Source organism: Martes martes, assembly GCF_963455335.1.
Source record: "Martes martes genome assembly, chromosome: 3".
NCBI classification, from domain to species: Eukaryota; Metazoa; Chordata; class Mammalia; order Carnivora; family Mustelidae; genus Martes; species Martes martes.
This window is the reverse complement of record NC_137890.1, coordinates 78,329,877-78,350,386: the sequence shown is the minus strand read 5'-3', so window position 1 is coordinate 78,350,386 and position 20,510 is coordinate 78,329,877. Positions and strand designations below refer to the sequence as shown.

Below are 20,510 nucleotides of genomic sequence, written 5' to 3'. Positions count from 1 at the left end.
GCTTCTCTCTCCCTGTCCCTTGCCCATAACCACCATATTCTCTCTCTCTCTCTCTCTCTCTCTCTCTCTCTCTCTATATATATATATATATATATATATATATATATATATCTTAGTTAAGCATACAGCTGTTGGTTTCAGCTCAGGTCATGATCTCATAGGTGATGAGATTGAGCCCTGCGTCAGACTCCCCACCGAGCTTTCCCCCGGCCCTCCCCCTACTTGTGTTCTCTCTCTCTGTGTCCCTCCCTCTGTCTCTTTCCCTCCCTAAAGTAAATAAATAAACCTTTAAAAAAAAAAAAAGATGCATCCCCAACTGGGGGTAAGTGCAAATGAAGAGAAGTAGTCTAAGGGCTGAGTTTAAGGCTGGGAAATGAGGAAGCAGCAAGTGATCATAAGAAGCAATCGCCATTGCAATGAGGGTTCCTGGAAACCTAGTGGAAGTGGAGGTGATGACTATTTGGCATGTGCTGACCTGAGGATATATGAATGCACACTTTGCTTAGCAACATGGAGGTCATTGGGGGACTTATTACAAAATCAAGTTCAGTGGGTGGTGGGTGTGGAAGCCTGTCAGGAATTGAGTTCTAGAGAAAAGGAAGACACATAGAGGGATAGCAGGTAGAGTCAACATACTCAAGGAGTTTTGGTGGAAGGAGGAGTGGAGAAATGGAGCTGGGGCTGTAGATATTTGTGAAGTTTCTGCTGTCTGCCAGGGCATATGGTGGTAAAGGTAGAATCACTATCCTCAGGAGCCACAGACTGGTCTTACATAGTTTGTCTTTGTTAGCATTCTTTCAGTAATAAAATCCTAGAGACCTCATTTTCTATATTACTAGTCTTCTTTCCAATAGGTCTTTTCTGAAAATGCTTTAACAGAGAGAGCAGTTTTATTTCTATCTACTTAGCCTGGATCCCCATGGTATTAGCTCCTCATCCACAGTCATTGTTTAAGTAGAGTGTTGGGCCACAACTACTAAATCTTTTCTTAATGGATTCAGTATGTTCATATGTCATACAATGTTTTATTTAGTCTTTAACTCAGAGGACTCACTCATACTATCTAGCTCCATTTGCTATCATTGTCCCTGGCAGGTAGATAGCTCAATTAGTGTTTTTCAAGTTCAATAGTTATTTCTTTCAATTTTTTCACTCACTCATTCACTTAAGACCTCTATTGTGTGCCTATTATTTCTCAGTTACACTGTTTTAGGGTCATAGCAATGAACAAGACTCACATAGAGTTTACATTCGAAGGAGGAGGAGTCTATAAACAGGTGAATAATCGAAACAGACTCCAAAGACTGAATTAGAGGGAGTTAAGGTCTACCCTCATAATAGAATTGCTACTGGCTCTCTTGTAAGCCATAACAAAGAGGTCTTAAATGGATATTAAGGTTTTCCCCATTTTATGTAAGTGTGAACAGAACTTTCTATGAAAGGTAGAATAATGACTTCAAAATATGTTCATGTCCTAATCCCTGGAAACTTACATGGTAAAAGGGATTTTACAGTTGTGATTATGTTAAGGCTTTTGAGATGGGGAGATTGTCCTGGATTCCCCAGGTGGGCCCAGTGTAATCACAAGGTCCTTATGAAGGGGAAATAGCAGGGTCAGAGTCAGAGAAGGAGCTGAGACAACACAAATAAACGTTGTAGCCAAGGAATGTGGGCGGCCTCTGGAAGCTGGAAAAGAGAAGGAACAGATTTTCCCTACACCCTCCAGAGGGAATACAAACCTGCCCACACTTTGCTTTTTAGCCCCCAAAGACCCATTTTTGGACTTCTGACCTTCAAAACTATGAGATAATAAAATTATGTTGGTTTAAGCCACCAGATTTGTGACAATATGTTACACCAGGAATAGGAAACTCTATATAGGAATAGAAATACATAGCATTTGGAAACCCCATGTACACATAGCATTCTTGGAAAGCTGCTGTTTTTACTGATCCATAATGACATTGTAAAATAGTGCACTTGCTATAAATTCAGACTCCCTGGTCACCCTTCCCGATACAACTGCAGTCTCTCAGCCTGTGCTTCACAGAAGTTTTGGAGTTGCCACCATTATTACAGATAATGACAAGTGCATTGAAATAAATGTAATAGTGGGAGGTGATGGTCCATGACCTGAGTGCCCAGAGAAGGCATCTTTGAGGAAATGACATGTGAGCTGCCACTGAAGGCTAAGAAGGAGCCAGCAGGGGGTTTCAGGTGGAGAGAATGCCCAGGACAGAGGTCCTAAGTTAACTTGGTCGCTTAAAGAGTAGATGGAGCATTGCAAGTAAAGACCAAATGCTAGTAGATGATGTTGAAGAAGTAAGCCAAGGCCCTTCATGGAGGGTCTAGCCAGTGACAGAGGAGCTCAGATATTCTCAGTGTGGGGAAGAGCCTTTAGAAAGTTTGAAAGAACAGAATGATAGGAACTTGCTTGCATTTTGCATATTTGGCTGCTGGGTAGAGCATGGTTTCTGAAAGGAAAAAAGGGAAACTGGTTCCATAAGAGAGTTTGTAGAGGCTTGAACTAGTATGGGGGCAAGGGGAGTGGATACACTCAAGATACAGGTTAAGGCAGAGCTGATGAAATGTGAGAAGTCTGAAGGGAAAAGAGAAGAAGCAAGGATGACTCCTAGGACTTTGGAGCAACTGTGTTCATGAGGCGGACTCTACTGTAAAGAAGACTGAGGACCTCAAAGAAATGAGCAAATAAGTTATGCCAGTTATGACATCAGTAAGCATTTAGGTTTTGAATAATGTAGATTATCCTGAGTATTGGAAATCCTATGTAATGAGTAGCACAGTTTTATATAATCAATTAGAGTGTAGGAAAATCCAATTGTTGAGTGGGAAAGAGATTTAAAGAATTATTTCAGACTATGACTTATTTTAATAAGTCCAAACCATTCCTAAAAATAAACATAAGACCTTTGCATTAAAAAAAATCCTAGAGGAGAATATTTTATGTTCTGATTTATCATTTTACTGCATTTACAATCAGGAAAGTCTTTGTAATCTCTAATCTTCACTTTATAAATTAAAACCACTTTTTTGGGTGCCTGGGTGGCTCAGTCATTAAGCATCTCTCTTTGGCTCAGCTCATGATCCCAGGGTCCTGGAATCAAGCCCTGTATCAGGCTGCTTGTTCAGCAGGGAGCTGCTTCTCCCTCTCTCACTCCCCCTGCTTGTGTTCCCTCTCTCTCTGCCAAATAAATAAATAAAATCTAAAAAAAGAACAAACAAACAAAAAAACACTTTCTTCTTTACTCTGTTGTGAAGTGAAATAATGAATAATTCTTTAAAATCTCCTTATAGAGTTGAAATTGTTATGAAAACTTAGTGTAATTTACATAAAACAATGAGTACTTGTAAACATTTGTATGCACATATACATTCTGATTGTTCTTGGAAGTTGGTTAATACTGGGGAACTTTATTATAGGCAAAAATGAAGAGAGCCTTTAATTCTGAGTAATTTAGCAAATGAAGAAAGATGTGATTTAATTATTTGACATAAAAACTAAATAATTGGATCCCATTTTAGAAAGATATGTAGACATCAGCTTGATTTTCCTCCCACTGAATCTTTTTAAAACTTGGTAAGTTGATTATTTTAGGTTAATGCTTCAATTCCAAGTTTAACCCTGCAGAATTTTGAAAGTTGACTATATATATATAAAACGTATTGATTAAAATGTGAAAATATGGTCACTGGATTTCAGATGAATTGGTTGTATCTAAACTATTTTGAATGATAGAGAAAATATCACTCTGTGCTTGAAATAATGATATATTTCAAAGTAACATTCAGTTCTTTTTAAAACTCATCTTAATTTTGGAAATTTATTATTGGGGTAAAAAGTATTATCTTGTGGGACTTGTAGTAAATCAGTATTGACAAACAAGTTCTTCGTTTCCATCTCTTTGTCCCTCCCTCTCTCACCCTCTCCCGCTCCTTCCCCACCTCCCTATCTCTCTACACTCCCTCTCTCCGTTTCTCTCTCTCCGTGTCTCTCTGACCCTCCCTCTCTACCTCACCCGTTCCCTGTCCCTTCTCCCACCCTCCCCCTACCCCGTGGCAGATGGTCCGTGAACAGTACACTACAACCACAGAAGGCACCCACATACAGAGGCCAGAGAACCAGTGTGTCTACAAAATTGGCATTTACGGCTGGAGAAAGCGTTGTCTCTACTTATTTGTTCTTCTTTTACTCATCATCCTCCTCGTGAATTTTGCTCTTACAATTTGGATTCTTAAAGTGATGTGGTTTTCCCCAGTAAGTAGTTTCCTTTCCTGGTAAGCATGTTCTTGTTCTGTTTGGTCTATCACTTACCCGTATTGTATTGGAGAAGCCTCCTTTAATGGAATTAATGTTCGTTTTCTTTCTGGATCAGAATTCTCAGTAGCAAAATATTCATACATTTACTCTTTCTTTATTTCAATGTGAACTGTAGGGTGTTGGGTTTTTTTATTTCCTATTGCGATTTTTTTATCTACTTGTGGGAAAATTATAACAATCTTGAGTTTGTGGTTGACTGAGTCAAAATCGCCTAATGATTATTTAATCCATTAATTTATAAAATTCTACAAATCATGTTGGTTTTCCTAATGCCATTAATCTACAAATACCATCCAGATGCTACTTTCTCATATTTTAAGTTTCATTTTAATATAAAATAAATTCATGTCCACACTCAATATTTAACAAAAGCTTTGAGTAGATAAAATACTCATAGTCCTAAGGAATTCATAGTCTATTTTAGACATCCTCATGTTTTCAAGATAGCTGGGTAATTGTATGTGCTCTAATAATATATTGTATACTTTCTCAAAAAATACTTGTTTAATATAAAAGTGTCTTAATTTTACTAGATAGTCATAGTGAGAAAAATACTGCAGTGAACATCACAGGTAGGCCAGTCTGTTCCTTACATGCATCTTGAAGGTGTGATACAGGCACAGGCTCATTCCAAGAACAGTAGTTGTAGCAGTCAGTCTCAAATGCCTTCCTTTGATTAGTCTCCTTCACTTTCTATGCAAGTATTTCTTTCCTGCCATTGTTCTACAGCCAGCAGGCACATTATCTATTTTGTTGACATAAATATTTATATTTTCCTATATTCAAAGAGGTAAATTACCTATCCCAGCAAAATATAGCTTAAAATGTGTTACTTAATATATTTAATATAAACACATACTGTAAATTATTATAAACCATATTTAAGTACTATAAATATATATTTATTTTATTTTATTTTATTTTTGCAGTATTCCAAGATTCATTGTTTATGTACCACACCCAGTGCTTCATACAATATGTGCCCTCCTTAATACCCACCAGGCTCACCACCAGGCTGGGTCATCCATCCCCCCACTCCCCTCCCCTCCAAAACCTTCAGTTTGTTTCTCAGAGCCTACAGTCTTTCATGGTTCATCTCCCCCTCCAATTTCTCCCAATTCACTTTTTCTTTCATTCTCCTAATGTCCTCCATGTTGTTCCTTATGCTCCACAAGTAAATGAAACCATATGATAATTGACTTTCTCTGCTTGATTTATTTCACTCAGCATAATCTCTTCCAGTTTTGTCCATGTTGATACTAATTTGGGTATTCGTCCTTTCTGATGAAGGCGTAATATCCCATTGTATATATGGACCATATCTTCTTTATCCATTCATCTGTTGAAGGGCATCTTGGCTCTTTCCACAGTTTGGTGACTGTGGCCATTGCTGCTGTGAACATTGGGTACAGATGGCCCTTCTTTTCACTACATCTGCATCTTTGGGGTAAATACCCTGTAGTGCAATTGCAGGGTCATAGGGAAGGTCTATTTTTAATTTCTTAAAGAAACTCCACACTGTTTTCCAAAGTGGCTGCACCAACTTGCATTCCCAACAACAGTAGGAGGGTTCCCCTTTCTCCACATCCTCTCCAACACTTGTTGTTTACTGTCTTGTTAATTTTGGCCATTTTAATTGGTGTAAGGTAGTATCTCAGTGTGGTTTAGATTTGAATTTCCCTGATGGCTAATGATGATGAACACTTTCATGTATTTGTTAGCTGTTTGTATGTCTTCATTGGAGAAGTGTCTGTTCATGTCTTCTGCCCATTTTTTGATGTGATTATCTGTTTTTGGGTGTTGAGTTTGAGGAGTTCTTTATAGGTCTTGGATATCAGCCCTTTATCTGTAGTGTCATTTACAAATATCTTCTGCCATTCCGTGGGCTGCCTCTTTGTTTTGTTGACTGTTTCCTTTGCTGTGCAGAAGCATTTGATCTTGATGAAGTCCCAAAAGTTCACTTTCACTTTTGTTTCCTTTGCCTTTGGAGACATATCTTGAAAGAAGTTGCTGTGGCCAATGTCAAAGAGGTTACTGCTTATGTTCTCCTCTAGGATTTTGATAGATTCCTACCTCACGTTGAGGTCTTTAATCCAATTGGAGTTTATCTTTGTGTATGGTGTAAGTGAATCGTCCAGTTTCATTTTTCTATGCATAGCTGTCCAATTTTCCCAGCACCATTTATTGAAGAGACTGTCTTTTTTTCTACTGGGTATTTTTTCCTGCTTTGTCGAAGATTATTTGATCATGGAGTTGCTGATCCATATCTGGACTCTCTACTCTGTTCCACTGGTCTATGTGTCTTTTTTTGTGCCAGTACCATGCTGTCTTGGTGATCACAGTTTTGTAGTAAACTTGAAATCAGGCAACATGATGCCCCAGCTTTGTTTTTCTTTTTCAACATTTCCTTAGCAATGCAGGGTCTCTTTTGGTTCCATACAAAGTTTAAGATTGTTTGTTCCAGAACTTTGAAAAATGCCAGTGGAATTTTCATCAGGATGGCATTGAAAGTATAGATTGCTCTGGGCAATATAGACATTTTAACAATGTTTATTCTTCCGATCCCTGAGCATGGAATGCTTTTCCATCTTTTTCTGTCTTCTTCAATTTCTTTCATGAGCATTCTGTAGTTCTTCGAGTACATACCCATTAACTCTTTGGTTAGGTTTATTCCAAGGTATCTTACGGTTCTTGGTGCTATAATAAATGGAATTGATTCTCTCATTTCCCTTTTTATATTTTCATTGTTAGTATATAAGAAAGCAACTGATTTTTGTGCATTGATTTTATATTTCTGCACATTACTGAATTGCTGTATGAGTTCTAGTAGTTTGGGGGGTGGAGTCTTTTGGGTTTTTCTTGTAAAGTATCATATCATCTGTGAAGAGAGAGAGTTTGACTTCTTTGCCAATTTGAATACCTTTTATTTCTTTGTGTTGTCTGATTGCTGTTGCTAGGACTTCTAGTACTATGTTGAACAATAGTGGCAGGAGTGGGCATCCTTGTCATGTTTCTGATCTCAAAGGGTTGGCTGTCAGCTTTTCCCCATTGAGAATTATATTTGCTGTGGATTTTTCATAGATTTTATGAAGTTGAGGAATATTCCCTCTATCCCTATACATTGAAGAGTTTTAATCAGGAATGGATGCTGTATTTTGTCAAATGCATTTTCTGCATTAATTGAGAGGACCGTATAGTTCTTCTCTCTTATTGATTTGTTCTATCACATTGATTGATTTGTGAATGTTGAACCACCCTTGTATCCCAGGGATAAAACCCACCTGGTCATGGTGGTTAATCTTTTTAATGTACTGTTGGATCCTATTAACTAGGATCTTTTTGAGAATCTTGGCATCCATATTCATCTGGGATATTGGTCTGAAATTCTCCTTTTTGATGGAATCTTTGCCTGGTTTGGGGATCCAGATAATGCTGGCTTCATAGAAAGAGTCTGGAAGTTTTCCATCTGTTTCTATTTTTTTGAAACAGCTTCAGGAGAATAGGTATTATTTCTTCTTTGAATGTTTGGTAGAATTCCACACGGAATCCGTCAAGTCCTGGACTTTTGTTTTTGGGGAGGTTTTTGATCACTGCTTCAATCTTGCTACTAGATATTGGTCTATTCAGGTTGTCAGTTTCTTCCTGTTTCAGTTTTGGAAGTTTATAGGTTTCCAGGAGTGCATCCATTTCTTCTAGGTTACTTAGCTTATTGGCATATAACTGTTAATAATCATTTCTGATGATTGTTTCTATTTCCTTGATGTTAGTCGTGATCTCCCCCCTTTCATTTATAATTTTATTAATTTGGGTCCTCTCTCCTATCTTTTGGATTAATTTGGCCAGTGGCTTATTGATCTTATTGATTCTTTCAAAGAACCAGCTTCTAGTTTTGTTGATGTGTTCTACTGTATCTCTATAACTCATTGATCTCTGCTCTAATACTAATTATTTCCCTTCTTGTGCGTGGGTTTGGCTTAATTTGTTGTTGATTTTCCAGTTTTTTAAGGTGTAAAGAGAATTGGTGTATTCAAGATTTTTCAATTTTTTTGAATGAGGCTTGGATAGCTATGTATTTCCCCCTTAGGATTGCCTTTGCCATATCCCATAGGCTGTGGACCAATGTGTCTTCATTCTCACCGGTTTCCATGAATTGTTCCTCTTTGATTTCCTGGTTGATCCAAACGTTCTCAAGCAGAATGGCCTTTAGCTTCCAACTATTTGTCTTCCTTCCAAACTTTTTCTTGTGGTTGAGTTCCAGTTTCAAAGCGTTGTGGTCTGAGAATATGCAGGGAATAATTTCAGTCTTTTGGTATCAGCTGAGCCCTGATTTGTGACCCAGTATGTGATCTATTCTGGAGAAAGTTCCATGTGCACTCGAGAAGAATGAGTATTTTGTTGTGTTAGGGTGGAATGTTCTGTATATATCTATGAGGTCCTTCTGGTCCAATGTGTCATTCAAAGCTCTTGTTTCTTTATTGATATTCTGCTTAGATGATCTGTCTATTACTGAGAGTGGCATGTTAAGATCCTCTACAATTAATGTGTTCATATCAATATGACTCTTTTTTTATTAACAGTTGGCTTATGTAATTGGCTACTCCCATATTGGGGGCATAAATATTTGCAATTGTTAGAGCTTCTTGGTGGATAGACCCTTTAAGAATGATGTAGTGTCCTTCTGTATCCCTGACTACAGTCTTTAGCTTAAAATCTACTTTATCTGTTATGAGAATCGCTACCCCAGCTTTCTTTTGAGGCCCATTAGAATGAAAGATGGTTCTCCGTCCCTTCACTTTCAGTCTGGATGTATCTTTAGGTTCCAAATGGGTCTCTTGTAGACAGCATATGGACATGTCCTCTCATTTTATCCAGCCTGCAACCCTGTGCCATTTTATGGGAGCTTTTAGGCCATTCACATTGAGAGTGATTATTGAAAGATGAGTTTTTATTGACATCATGTTGCCTGTGAAGTTCTTGTTTTTATAGATTGTCTCTATAAATTTCTATTCTATGTCACTCTTGGATTCTTTCTTCTTTTATAGAACCCCCCTTAATATTTCTTGTAATTTCTTGTAGTGCTGGCTTGGTGGTCACATGCTCTTTTAAACCTTACCAGTCTTAGAAGCTCTTTATCTCTCGATCCATTTTGAATTTCAACTTTGCTGGATAAAGTATCCTTGACTGCATGTTCTTCTCATTTAGTGCCCTGAATATGTCTTGCCAGCCCTTTCTGGCTTGCCAGGTTTCTGTGGACAGGTCTGATGTTATTCTGATGGTCCTTCCTCTGTACGTAAGGAATCTCTTCCCAGCACTTTGAAGCCGGAAAAAAAAAAAAAAAAAGGAATCTCTTCCCATTAGGTTCCCTTAAGACCTCCTGTCTGAAATTATGATTCATGAATTTAACAATTAAGTGTCTGGAGGTCTTTCTACACTTGTTGATCTGGAGGGGGTGTATCCTTTCTGCTTCTAGGACACGGACACTTGTTCCATTCTCCAGAGTAGGGCAATTTTCATCCAGAATTTGTTCAACTATATCTTCTAGTCTTTGCTCTTTCTCCGCCTCTCAGGGATCCCAATAATTCTGATGTTGGAATGTTCCATAGCGTCATTTATTTCCCTAATTCTGTTTTTGCGGCTTCTAAACTCTTTGTTCCAGACCTCCTCCTGATCCTTCTTTTCTATCATTTTGTCTTCAAGATCACTAATTTGATCTTCTGCCTCAGGTTACCCTAGCCATTAGAGTATTCAGATTAGATTGGATGTCATTGATAGCATTTTTAGTACTGCCTGATCAGCCCTCATTTCCACCCTTAGAGATTGTATGTTGCCACTAATGGTCTTCTCCAACCTAGCCACTGCCTGGATAATTGTTACCCTGACTTCCTTTTCCAACATACTGTTTATGTCCATATCCAGTAGTTCTGTGGCAGAGGGCACAGTCTCTGAATTTTTCCTATGTTGGGTGTTCCTTCTCCTAGTCATTTTGGTGAGATTAAGGGGATGTATAGCTGAATATACCAACCATGATCCAGGCAAGGTACACCCTGGAAAGTTTGGGAGCAATTAGAAGTCACCACCAAAAAGAGAAAAAAAAAAAGAGAGAGAGAGAGAGAGAGAGCAAACCCAGCCAAAATGAGCCCCAAAAGTAAGATTTATAACGTACATAAACAAAAACAGATGGAAAAAAAAGACTGACAGAAGTAAAAGACAAGGAAAAAATAAAAAGAAAAACCCAGCCCAAATGAACCCCAAGAATTAGATTTATATATTATAAAAAAACAAATACACAGAAACACTGACAGAAGAATAAGATGGAAAAGTGGTTATAAACCCTCAATGTGAGCAGGAAGGTTATTTCGGTTCTTCCTGGGTGTATCTTGTTATCTTTGTTAAAGGACTCAACTTTCCAGAGATACAGGGAAAGTAAAACTGGTTTATATATAGAGGTAGTATTGAATAGGGAAAAAGGATCACCTTGAAGCTTATATCTATATGTATATTAAAAAAAAAGAAAGAAAAAGAAACATATGTATGAAAAAAGTTAAAATGTTATTATGGAATATGTTGTATTAAACCTCGAGTTGTAATGGTAAGTAGGTTAAAAAAAATTAAAAGAACAAGAATCATGAGAACAAATTTAAAAGAAAAAAAAGAGAAAGAGAAAAGAAAAGAAATGGAAAGGAAAGAAAGAGAAGGAAAGAAAGAGAAAGAAGAGGATGTATTTATGAAATATACAGGTTTATAGGTTTGGGGGCACTACTGGGGGCTTAACACATTGTTTTCCTCTGATGTTGGGGTTTTACAGTTTTTTGGGGACCCTGTGGCTGTTGTCCTCTTGTTCTTCTGGCTTGTCTTCTGGGGGAGGGGCCTTCCACATTGTTTTTCAGTCAATCTTGCTTGGGCTGAGTCGTCCTACCCCCTATCAAGGGGGCAGGGCTCTGTGGAAACCTGTGTTTCAGGCTTTAGTTCTCTGAAGGTTTTTGTTCTTTGGAGGCTTTTTGCGGCATTTCGGAGGTTTCCATGAAAAGCAAACTGTCCACACCCAGACCTCCACCTCAGAGAGAAGCGTCAATTTGCTCCCCTCTGGATGGTCCAGAACACACAGATTCCCCGTCTGCAAACTCCGCTAAACACTGCAACCTCCCGCAGATGGTGCGTACCCCCAGCCACTGTCTCAGTGGTCACCTGAGGCCCCCACTTGTCTCTGCACCCCTGGGCCACCAAAACCGCAAGCATTATTGGTCCGGGCGAGCCTGAACCCAGGTGACTGCCATTGCCGGGACTGCTATCTGGGGTCCACACCCATGCCGGGTGCACAAACACCCAGCAGAGGCACAGGTCGCAGGTCGCAAAAGGCTGCAGGCTGAGGGACCCCGACTGGAGACCACACTGAGTTCTCTCAGGCACAGACTGGGTACACTCAGACCTGGCAGAGGCACAGGTTGTGGAAGGCTGTGGGCTCAGACTCCTGGCCAATGCCCACACCAGGATCTCTCAGGCGAGGGTGGGAGTGTGCCCCGCAGGAGTGGTGGTGCAAGCAGTGGAAAGCTGCAGGCTCAGAGACCACGGACTGGATCCCCTGCCGGGCTCTCTCTGGCACAGATGGTTGCTGGCACTGCCTGTCCTGGGACCGTGGGCTTAGGCCCATGCCCATGACTGCCCAATTCCACCAGGAGCCCCTTAAGATCTTCTGCTCTTTTTGAGTGCTTTTAACCAGTCTCCAAGTTAATGCTGGTCCCCAATCACAGGGTACTTTTGTATTGGGGTATTACTTTTCAATGGGTCGCTTCTGGTGGCTCCCTCCCCCTTCTGTTTATCCTCCAATATCAGTCCAAGCATTCCCATTCTGCTTTACCTGCCACTGATGATCTTCTGCCCCCGAAGAGATCCAGATGTGTATAATCCTATATCTGAGGCTCATTTCATGGGTGTTCAGAGTGTTATTTAGCTCACTTTAGGGGACCAGTTGAAACAGGGTCTCCTACTTCTCTACCATCTTGCCACTCCCCTCCCTACATAATATATTTAAATTAGTCAAATATAAGTTGTGATTTCCTCTTTAAAATTTACAAAAACCATGTTTGTACAGCATCACCATAGTATTTACTTCCATTAGGCATCTTTACTTAGCTAGCACAGCGTATGGTATATGCATGTGTTGTACATCACCTTCATTTTATCTCTAAATTTAAAATGTTTTAATATTTTTTGGAGAGTGAACTGACATTGAAGTCCTCCAGTTGTAAACTATGGGATCTCCCAGGAATGTCTCCTGACTGAAGAGCCCTACACCCACCCACAGTGTGCCCCTCAGTTATGCAGAGTGTAGAGAGAAAATTGACTCAGAGAAAGACCCTTAGAAGGGCCTGGGAGAAAGAAGCCATGCCAGGGCCCAGCAGGTGCAGAGAATGGCCAGATTTGAATAGTCCTTTGGTACCAGGGACCCCTCGTTCTATCACTCACCTGGCCGTCTTGGCACACGGTTGGCACTCAGTAAATATATCCTGAATGAATGCAGGTATGCATTATGTGAGAAGTGTATATGAATTAACTTTATAAACTGTATGTGAATGTAAAGTGATAGTACATTTTTTCTCTTGTGTTATCATGTAGCTCTAAAAACAAGTATTATAATTTTGATTACATTAATCGAAATTATGCCAGCAGCTGAGTCCACTTCAACTTAGGATAGCTACTCACAAAGACCAGGTCATGTTTTCCTGCCCTTGCTGCCCCTGTTCATAGCCTGCCCTTTCTAGTGAGATATGGTCAGCATATGTCTCCTGACTGAAGGGCCCTTCCACATCAGGAACATGTTGCTAATTCAGGGTGCTTTAGTCCTCTTTCAACAAAATAAAATGAACACACGCTTATATTCCTGGATCAAAAGGGAAGATCTACAAAAAGATTATTCTGCAGAAAGTGCCAACATTTGATCAAAAATGATGGGTGGACTTTAGGTCATCTCAAAGTGAGATGATACAAATGATGCAATTTTCATATGTATGTGAGTTTGATCCCTTGCTTCGGGAATGTCCCATACATTATGAGGCTGGATGTTGTAAATTAACTTATGCTCTAATTTTTTCTTAGTTTGAAAGATCTCTCTATATATAAGAATTTAGTTTTGTTTTTATTTTATTCATATATAAACCAGTATCCTTTCTTGAATGCAGACATGCCAAGGAAGCAACATGACTATAAAAGAAGTTTTCAAGAGCTTTGGTAGTGAAATGATAAAGTCAAATAGGATTCTCAGCATTTACAGAGAGCTGTAGAATTTTGAACATGTAACAGCTAGCATACAATTCTCTGCCTAAATTTATAATAACCTATCTATCACCTATACAGTCATTAGGGTAGACTGAAAACCATAATTTGCCAAATTAACAAAGTTTTAAAAAATTTCTCTGCTTAGATCCCCAGTGTAGAGCAATGAGGGTTTATTAACTTCCACATACTGTCATTTCAGTCCATGTGTCCCCTTTTCCTACTTTAATATTTTACTATGGAAAACAGTAAAGCCAACCACCAGTAACGTATCTTAAAATGCCAAGATTGAATTACAGGGTAAAACAAGGAATAGATCACAAAAGGAAAACACAAGGATGCCACAGAAGATGGAGATTTCAAACAGAGGTTAAATGTTGGCAAGAGAACTAGTCTGAACACAATGAAACCAAGCTTTAAACAGCTTTGCTGTGCCTGGCATGGGTTCCAGAGACCCCTGATGCTGAGTTGCTCACCAGGGTAGCTCCACTCTTAGAAATGCAACTTCAGGTAACAGAATTTTACATAATTTCTATGTATTACATCTATTAAATATGAAGTCATATTTAGGAAATTGTAACAACTGGTGCCAAACATAAAGGTTCTAGAATATTCTGGGTTGGTCATTATAATCGCTAAATCCATTAGTCAGGAAGGTGGACACTAAAAAAAATCAATGCAGTGAAGTGGCTAATTCCCTTTTTCCCTTTTTATACCCTCCTATAAAATTAATATGCAATATTGGTTTTAGATATAGTGTTCATGGCTATAAAATGATATCCATGAGTCTTATCAGTTAATATGTTAGAACATGGTATTTTTAATTTTTAGCAACCTATTTTTTAAAAAAAAAACCTTTATGGTTATTTATTTACTTTCATATAAAATATTTTAGTCCATTTAATGAATGTAATTTTAACAAGAGAAGATTAGTGATTCCAAGCTTAAAAAAAAAAAAAAACTTTAATGCTGAATGCTAAATTTCTTTAGATACTTTCATTTGGGGGAAGAAAGAATATAAGTAATCAAAACAGAATTGTAATATTGAATATCAGCATTAACCTTATAGTTCTTCTATAGTGGTTCTCAACCCTCTCAGGAGCTCCCTGGGTGAAATCTGAAATTGGCGCCCAAACACAGAGGCAGGGAGAGACCAAGGGAAGAGGCAGGCTACTCCAGTTAACCTCTTTACCCGTATCTCATTACTGCTCTTACTAGCAAATATGTTGAATAGCATTACATTTCTAAAATGAAATTAATTCAAAAAGAAAAAATGACATTTAAACTACTGAAATTGAAATCATTTCTGTCTGCATCAATCCCTGCTTATTTAATGAAGAGATCAAATTTTGCCAAAACAAATCCCTTGTACTAGAATACTTTCTGCTACAATGTTTCAGTATTCGATAGATAATGAGTTTTACTAGGTTGGGCAGGGGTTTTATTTAAAAATATCTTAAGTAGAAAATGAAAAAAGAATCTCTAGCATGTGTTTAGCAACCATTACAATAGCATATTTTAAGAGTTCTCTGTTCTTAGGTCAAAGTATGTTCCGCAACATATTTTGCCTCCCAGAATCGCTGAGAGGCAGGCACAGGCTGGTGCCCCCCAAGGGCTGCCAAGGTCTATGGAAGATCTTGAGCTCGGTCTCACCTTTTCTTTGCTGAGCTCCCTCTGGGCTCCCTCTGGTTGTTTCCTCAAAAAAGGCAGTGTGTTGTCAACTGCAGGGACCCCAGAGGAATGAAGTCTCTGCCCACAGGAGAACCACATGTAAGAGCGAAGGCAGTGAAATTTTATCAGACCCGTAGATGGCAGAAGAGATTTTCACCTCTTCCTGTACCTGTCTGCCATGCTTGACACCTCCCCTAGTGGTGTTTTACCATTTGTCTTCTGCCTGCCTTGACAGAGACCCAGGCTGGCCGCCCAGCAGTAAGCCAGCAGCCTCCTGTGCTCCATCCCTGCCTTTGCCCAGGCCTGGCCTGCATGGTCCTCACATTGGCAGTGATCTGATACTGATTACTTATCCTGCCTCCCTCTCTTTGCCATCCATTTTTCACACTAATGGAAATCAGGATTAAAAGAAAAACATGACATGGTGGCATTTTAAAGCAGCACCTTGACATTTTCTCAAATTATTTCCCTCTTTCTAAAAAGAATTATATTACATCGGTGCTTGCCAGTCTAAAAACCAAATTGAAATGTTTGATTTATGTCTTAGTCATAATAGAGTGGGATTGATCCAGAGGTCACAGACAATAAGAACATGTACTAACTTAATGGCATTTTTCTTTCTAAGAAGACAAGATATTATTAAGCCTGAGTTGAGAGGAGGAAGATAAATCTCAAGCTATTCAAAGTGCATAGGAATTTCATTACCCCTGGTATCAGTAACACAAATCCTATTGTCTAGAGATACAAATAGCACCATAGTTTTAATTTCTATCTGAAGGATATTCCTTCAATTTTCCTTTTTATTAAAAATTTTCTGTAAGTGATTTAAACATATTTTAACAACTGGGAAATAAAGCAAAAGCACAGGGTCTCATAAGCCACAGGCACTTGTCATGTGTAGTGACAGTCATCAGCTTAACCTAGATATGAAAGTCACACTTTTGTCATGGGGGCATTATAACAAAGTAAATGTGCTCTAAATATAAATGCATTCACTTGTTTCCCATTCCCACCAATAATATAAAACTGATAAGGTCTTTGGGTAACAATAATTTGTTTTTGCTAACGACCACTAATGAAGATAATATCTTGTAATTTATAAACTAACCTAATATATTTGTTAAAGTGTTACTTGTTTAAAAATAAAGAAAAATGACTTTTAGAGGGACTATAAGACAGTGGAAAGAACATTAGCTTAGGAGTCAGACTGGATAAGAATCTTGGTTTTAGTTAGGATTAGGTTCAGTCTATGATTTTCTAATGGTGTACACACACACAGTATACTGCTTGCAATTATTTATGTTACTTAGATGCTCAGTTTAAACTTGGCACAAAATTATAAACTCCTTTGGTCAAAGTGTTCTTTAATCTGTGTTGAGCATAAAATTAAGAGTGCTTGTCATCCCATGAAACTTCTCACTGTAGAAACACCAGGGAAAGTCAAACTGAGACCAAAAAATCATCACTCCCTTGGTCAAATAGGGCTGTGTGCATGGATTATATAGTTGTTAGAATAATGAGCAGGGAATTAAAACTATAACTAAAACAATAGCTAAAGCTGTTTGGTCATGAGTCACCATTGCTATAGAGGTTCAATATAGGCTTAAACTGTATGCAACAGTCAAATGTGGGAGTCAGACCAATTTCAGATATACCATATATGCACAATGTATGAAATAACAGAATTTCAAAGATGACCGTACTCAAAAAAAAAGAAAAGAAAAGAAAAGAAAAGAGACGCACAGAAAGGGACTATTTATCTTGTTTTAAGAGTTAATCTTAGACTCTTCTGAGTCTTTCTGCACAGTAATCTTTCCATGACAAAGCTTATCATTGCCATTCCATTAAATAAACCACAACTCTTTAAAAGTGAACTTAGTCCTACCTTTCTATCTTGGCTCAGATCAAATCCCACACCCCCTGAGAGACGTTCTCCGGTTTCTCTAACACACTTTATTCAAGGCTCATTCCAAACTCTCAAAGCTGTCTCTACTTGTTGGTGTATCTTTTTATGTCAGAAAAACTTCTTGAGGGACCAGTAGAGCTTTGTAATTTTTTTTTTTAATCCCCAGCCATATCACAGTGCCTTGCACATAATTTAGGTAGCCAGTAAATACAGTCCTAAAAAATGAGAAGAATGAAAGACAACTTTCACATATGTATATGAAATTAGTTATGATCAAGAAGGAACAGTACAAATTCAGTACTAGGCTGATGACACAAAATCACTGTAAGATTTGCAGTTGGGTGGATGGATCCAAGATTACTAATAAAAAATTTGCTAATCTATTATTTTGTTCATAGAATCTGATACTGAATGGACCATGACATTCCCTCACAAATTCTCAATTTCTTTGCAAAGGCACTTAAATAAATTGAGTATCCTTAAAGTTGTTTCACCAATTTTCTGAGATGTAAATGTGATTTGTAGAACATTGACTTTTCTTTAATGCAGATGTCTGAGTGAGTGGCAGCAAAAGCATCTGATCGTTAGTATAGTTCTCAGCTGTTGTCTAAAACAATATGGATTAATCGATTCAATGTAGGCTCCTCCTCCTGGTTGACCTGATGCTCTTACTTTAATCCCCAAATATATACTGCATGAATCACCTGGTCTGAGTTTCATCACACTATTGGTGATATATGAAGAAGCACATTCAGATACCCTGGCAATTTGGCTTTAATGTCTGGGTGGTAGAAAACAGTGATGATTATAATAGTGATGATAACTTTGTGTAGTGCTTTAGAATGTGTAAAGCATTACAAACGTATGTGTATATAATGTCTCTTTATAATGCCACGTTTTCCAAGTAGCAACTTAAGGGACTACCAGAATATTTTTGATTTGAGGAGAGGTTTTAACTTGATTTCTCCCCCCAAATGCCCAGTTTTATGAACACTATTTATACAATAATCTGTTTTTTTGTTTTGAAAACTTTTATTAATTTCAGTATTTGTGAATATTGTATGCATTTTTGAAAGAAAAAAGGTTTGGGACGCCTGGGTGGCTCGGTGGGTTAAAGTCTCTGCCTTCAGCTCAGGTCATGATCCCAGGGTCCTGGAATCGAGCCCCGCATTGAGCTCTCTGCTCAGCAGGAAGCCTGCTTCCCCCTCTCTCTCTGCCTGCCTCTCTGCCTACTTGTGATCTCTGTCAAATAAATAAATAAAATCATTAAAAAAGGAAGAAGAAAAGAAAGAAAAAATGTTTGAGAAAGAAATAAATTACCTCTAATATAACTATCTAGATGTAACTGTATCACTTTTGCTGCATATCCTTCTAATTGCATAATCATGTGTTTTCCATTAGTTACTATGCTTCCTTTATCATATAACAAGCTCTTATGAGTTGAATCTTCTTCAGAGCTATATGCTTCAGCTACCTATTTGTTACTTCTTTTGACAGTGTTTTAGAACCCAATTTTAATTATGTTAAATTTATTATTGTTTTCATATATATATATATGAAATATATATATGTATATTTGGTTTTGGTCATGATATATATATATATATATATGTCATTCTTCCTTCCTTTTAACCTTCCAGGTGTTCTGAGCACTACAACCTGATTATTCTTTTTGTCTTTGCCATGTATTATGAATGACTTCAAATACATAGTTTGAAAATACAAGATTCTTCATGAAGTTGCATGTCATCTTTATAAAGTACCATGCTAATCTTTTATCATTTTTTCAGTTGTGTTACCTGTGCTGCTAAAGGACATGCCATCTCAATTCTTGAGTCTTTTATGCTCCTTCATTCTCTTCCTGTCTCTCAAACTGCTGTTATCTTATGGTGTCTTCTCTCCTATTTCCTTCCCTCAGTCCTTTTATTAGCTCTACTTTACAAGGTAGGAAAGAAGCCGGTCTGTTTATTTTTTCCTAGTACCTTGTCTCCTGCTACCACATAATAGGCACTACTCTATAAATATAGGTCTACCTTAACTGAATGGTCAGAAATTAAATTTTTTCTGAGATCACAGAGTGAGAAAATAAAAATTAGAATTTGTATCCATTTCATTTGATTTGAAATCAGCCCCTTTTTCACTTGACCACACCATATGGGATATCATATATGATGGTTGTAAAAAGAAATAGTTGACTAGCCTTCTTCCCTAACATGATAAAGAATATTTACCACAAACCAGCTGCCAGAAACATACTTATTACTGAAATCCTAGAGGCATTTCTATCGAAGACAAAAACAAGAAAAGTATGTCTGATAGCCTTACTAGTGTGTTCTACCTTTTTTTTCTGAAAATTTGACAAATGCAGTAAGACCATTTGTTAAATAAGGGCTAAAAATAGCTAAACAGCAGATGATTGAAAGAAAAGAATAACTTGCAAACAATTATTGTGTTATAAAATCCAGAAGAATTAAATGAAAAACTACTGAAACAAATATGAAAGTTTACAGTATGTTAGGTAATAAAATGAGGTACAAAATGTCATGTTTAGCACACACCCATACTCTAGTCCAAACTAGTTAGAAAATGTATTAGTAGAAAATCACACTTCATGTTGCAATAATATGCAAATTCCTGAGGACTCTCAATTTGCGGAAATATCCTTTCCTGGCAGTCCTGAAAGAAATCCTGAGTAAAAGGGTATATACAGCTCAATGAAAACTTCATATTAGCTTCATTAACAACAAGGAATAACAAGCAAAAGTTTGCCTTAGCAAATATCAAAGCATTCTATATAACTAGAATAATGTAAACTGTGCTGCTCATAAACACCAATTAGATTGATGGAACGTAAAGAGATGTTAGAAACAGAATATAAATTGGTAAATTCTGTACAAATATAATTTGATATAACTTGTTCACTTTTCTACAAATGTTTCTAAAATACAAGTAAGTTATATAATTTCAATGTTTTAATTTACTTTAAATTACTTTTAATTTATAATTAATTTAAATTAAAATTAATTTACTTTAAAATAAAACACTGCAAATTATGTAACTTATTTGTTAAATTAATAATATAAACATATTATTAAACTGATAAATTAAAAATTTTGAATTGGTCAATGGAAAAAGGTAGGAAATTCAAATATATTCCATCAACAGAAAAGTCATTCTTGGGCAATAACCAATATTTCATCATATGCTGGGATGACTTTGCTGCTCAAATGAAGAGTGAATATGTCATACTTATTTGTGTTTATTTGCCCTCATGAAAGATACTGTGCTGATTCTGTTGTACAAACATGGCAATACACATGAAAA

General features: G+C 37.5%; 1 protein-coding gene across 3 annotated transcripts in view; it reads left to right on the top strand.

Annotated features, from left to right (window-relative positions):
* The window catches only part of SGCG (sarcoglycan gamma), a 124,677-nt gene that overhangs the window by 38,885 nt on the left and 65,282 nt on the right, over nt 1-20,510 (top strand). For all 3 annotated transcript variants that reach the window (XM_080798720.1, XM_080798721.1, XM_080798722.1), the window contains exon 2: nt 4,082-4,276. In XM_080798720.1, coding sequence (XP_080654846.1) covers nt 4,082-4,276 — 195 coding nt within the window. The remainder of the gene's footprint in view (nt 1-4,081; nt 4,277-20,510) is intronic.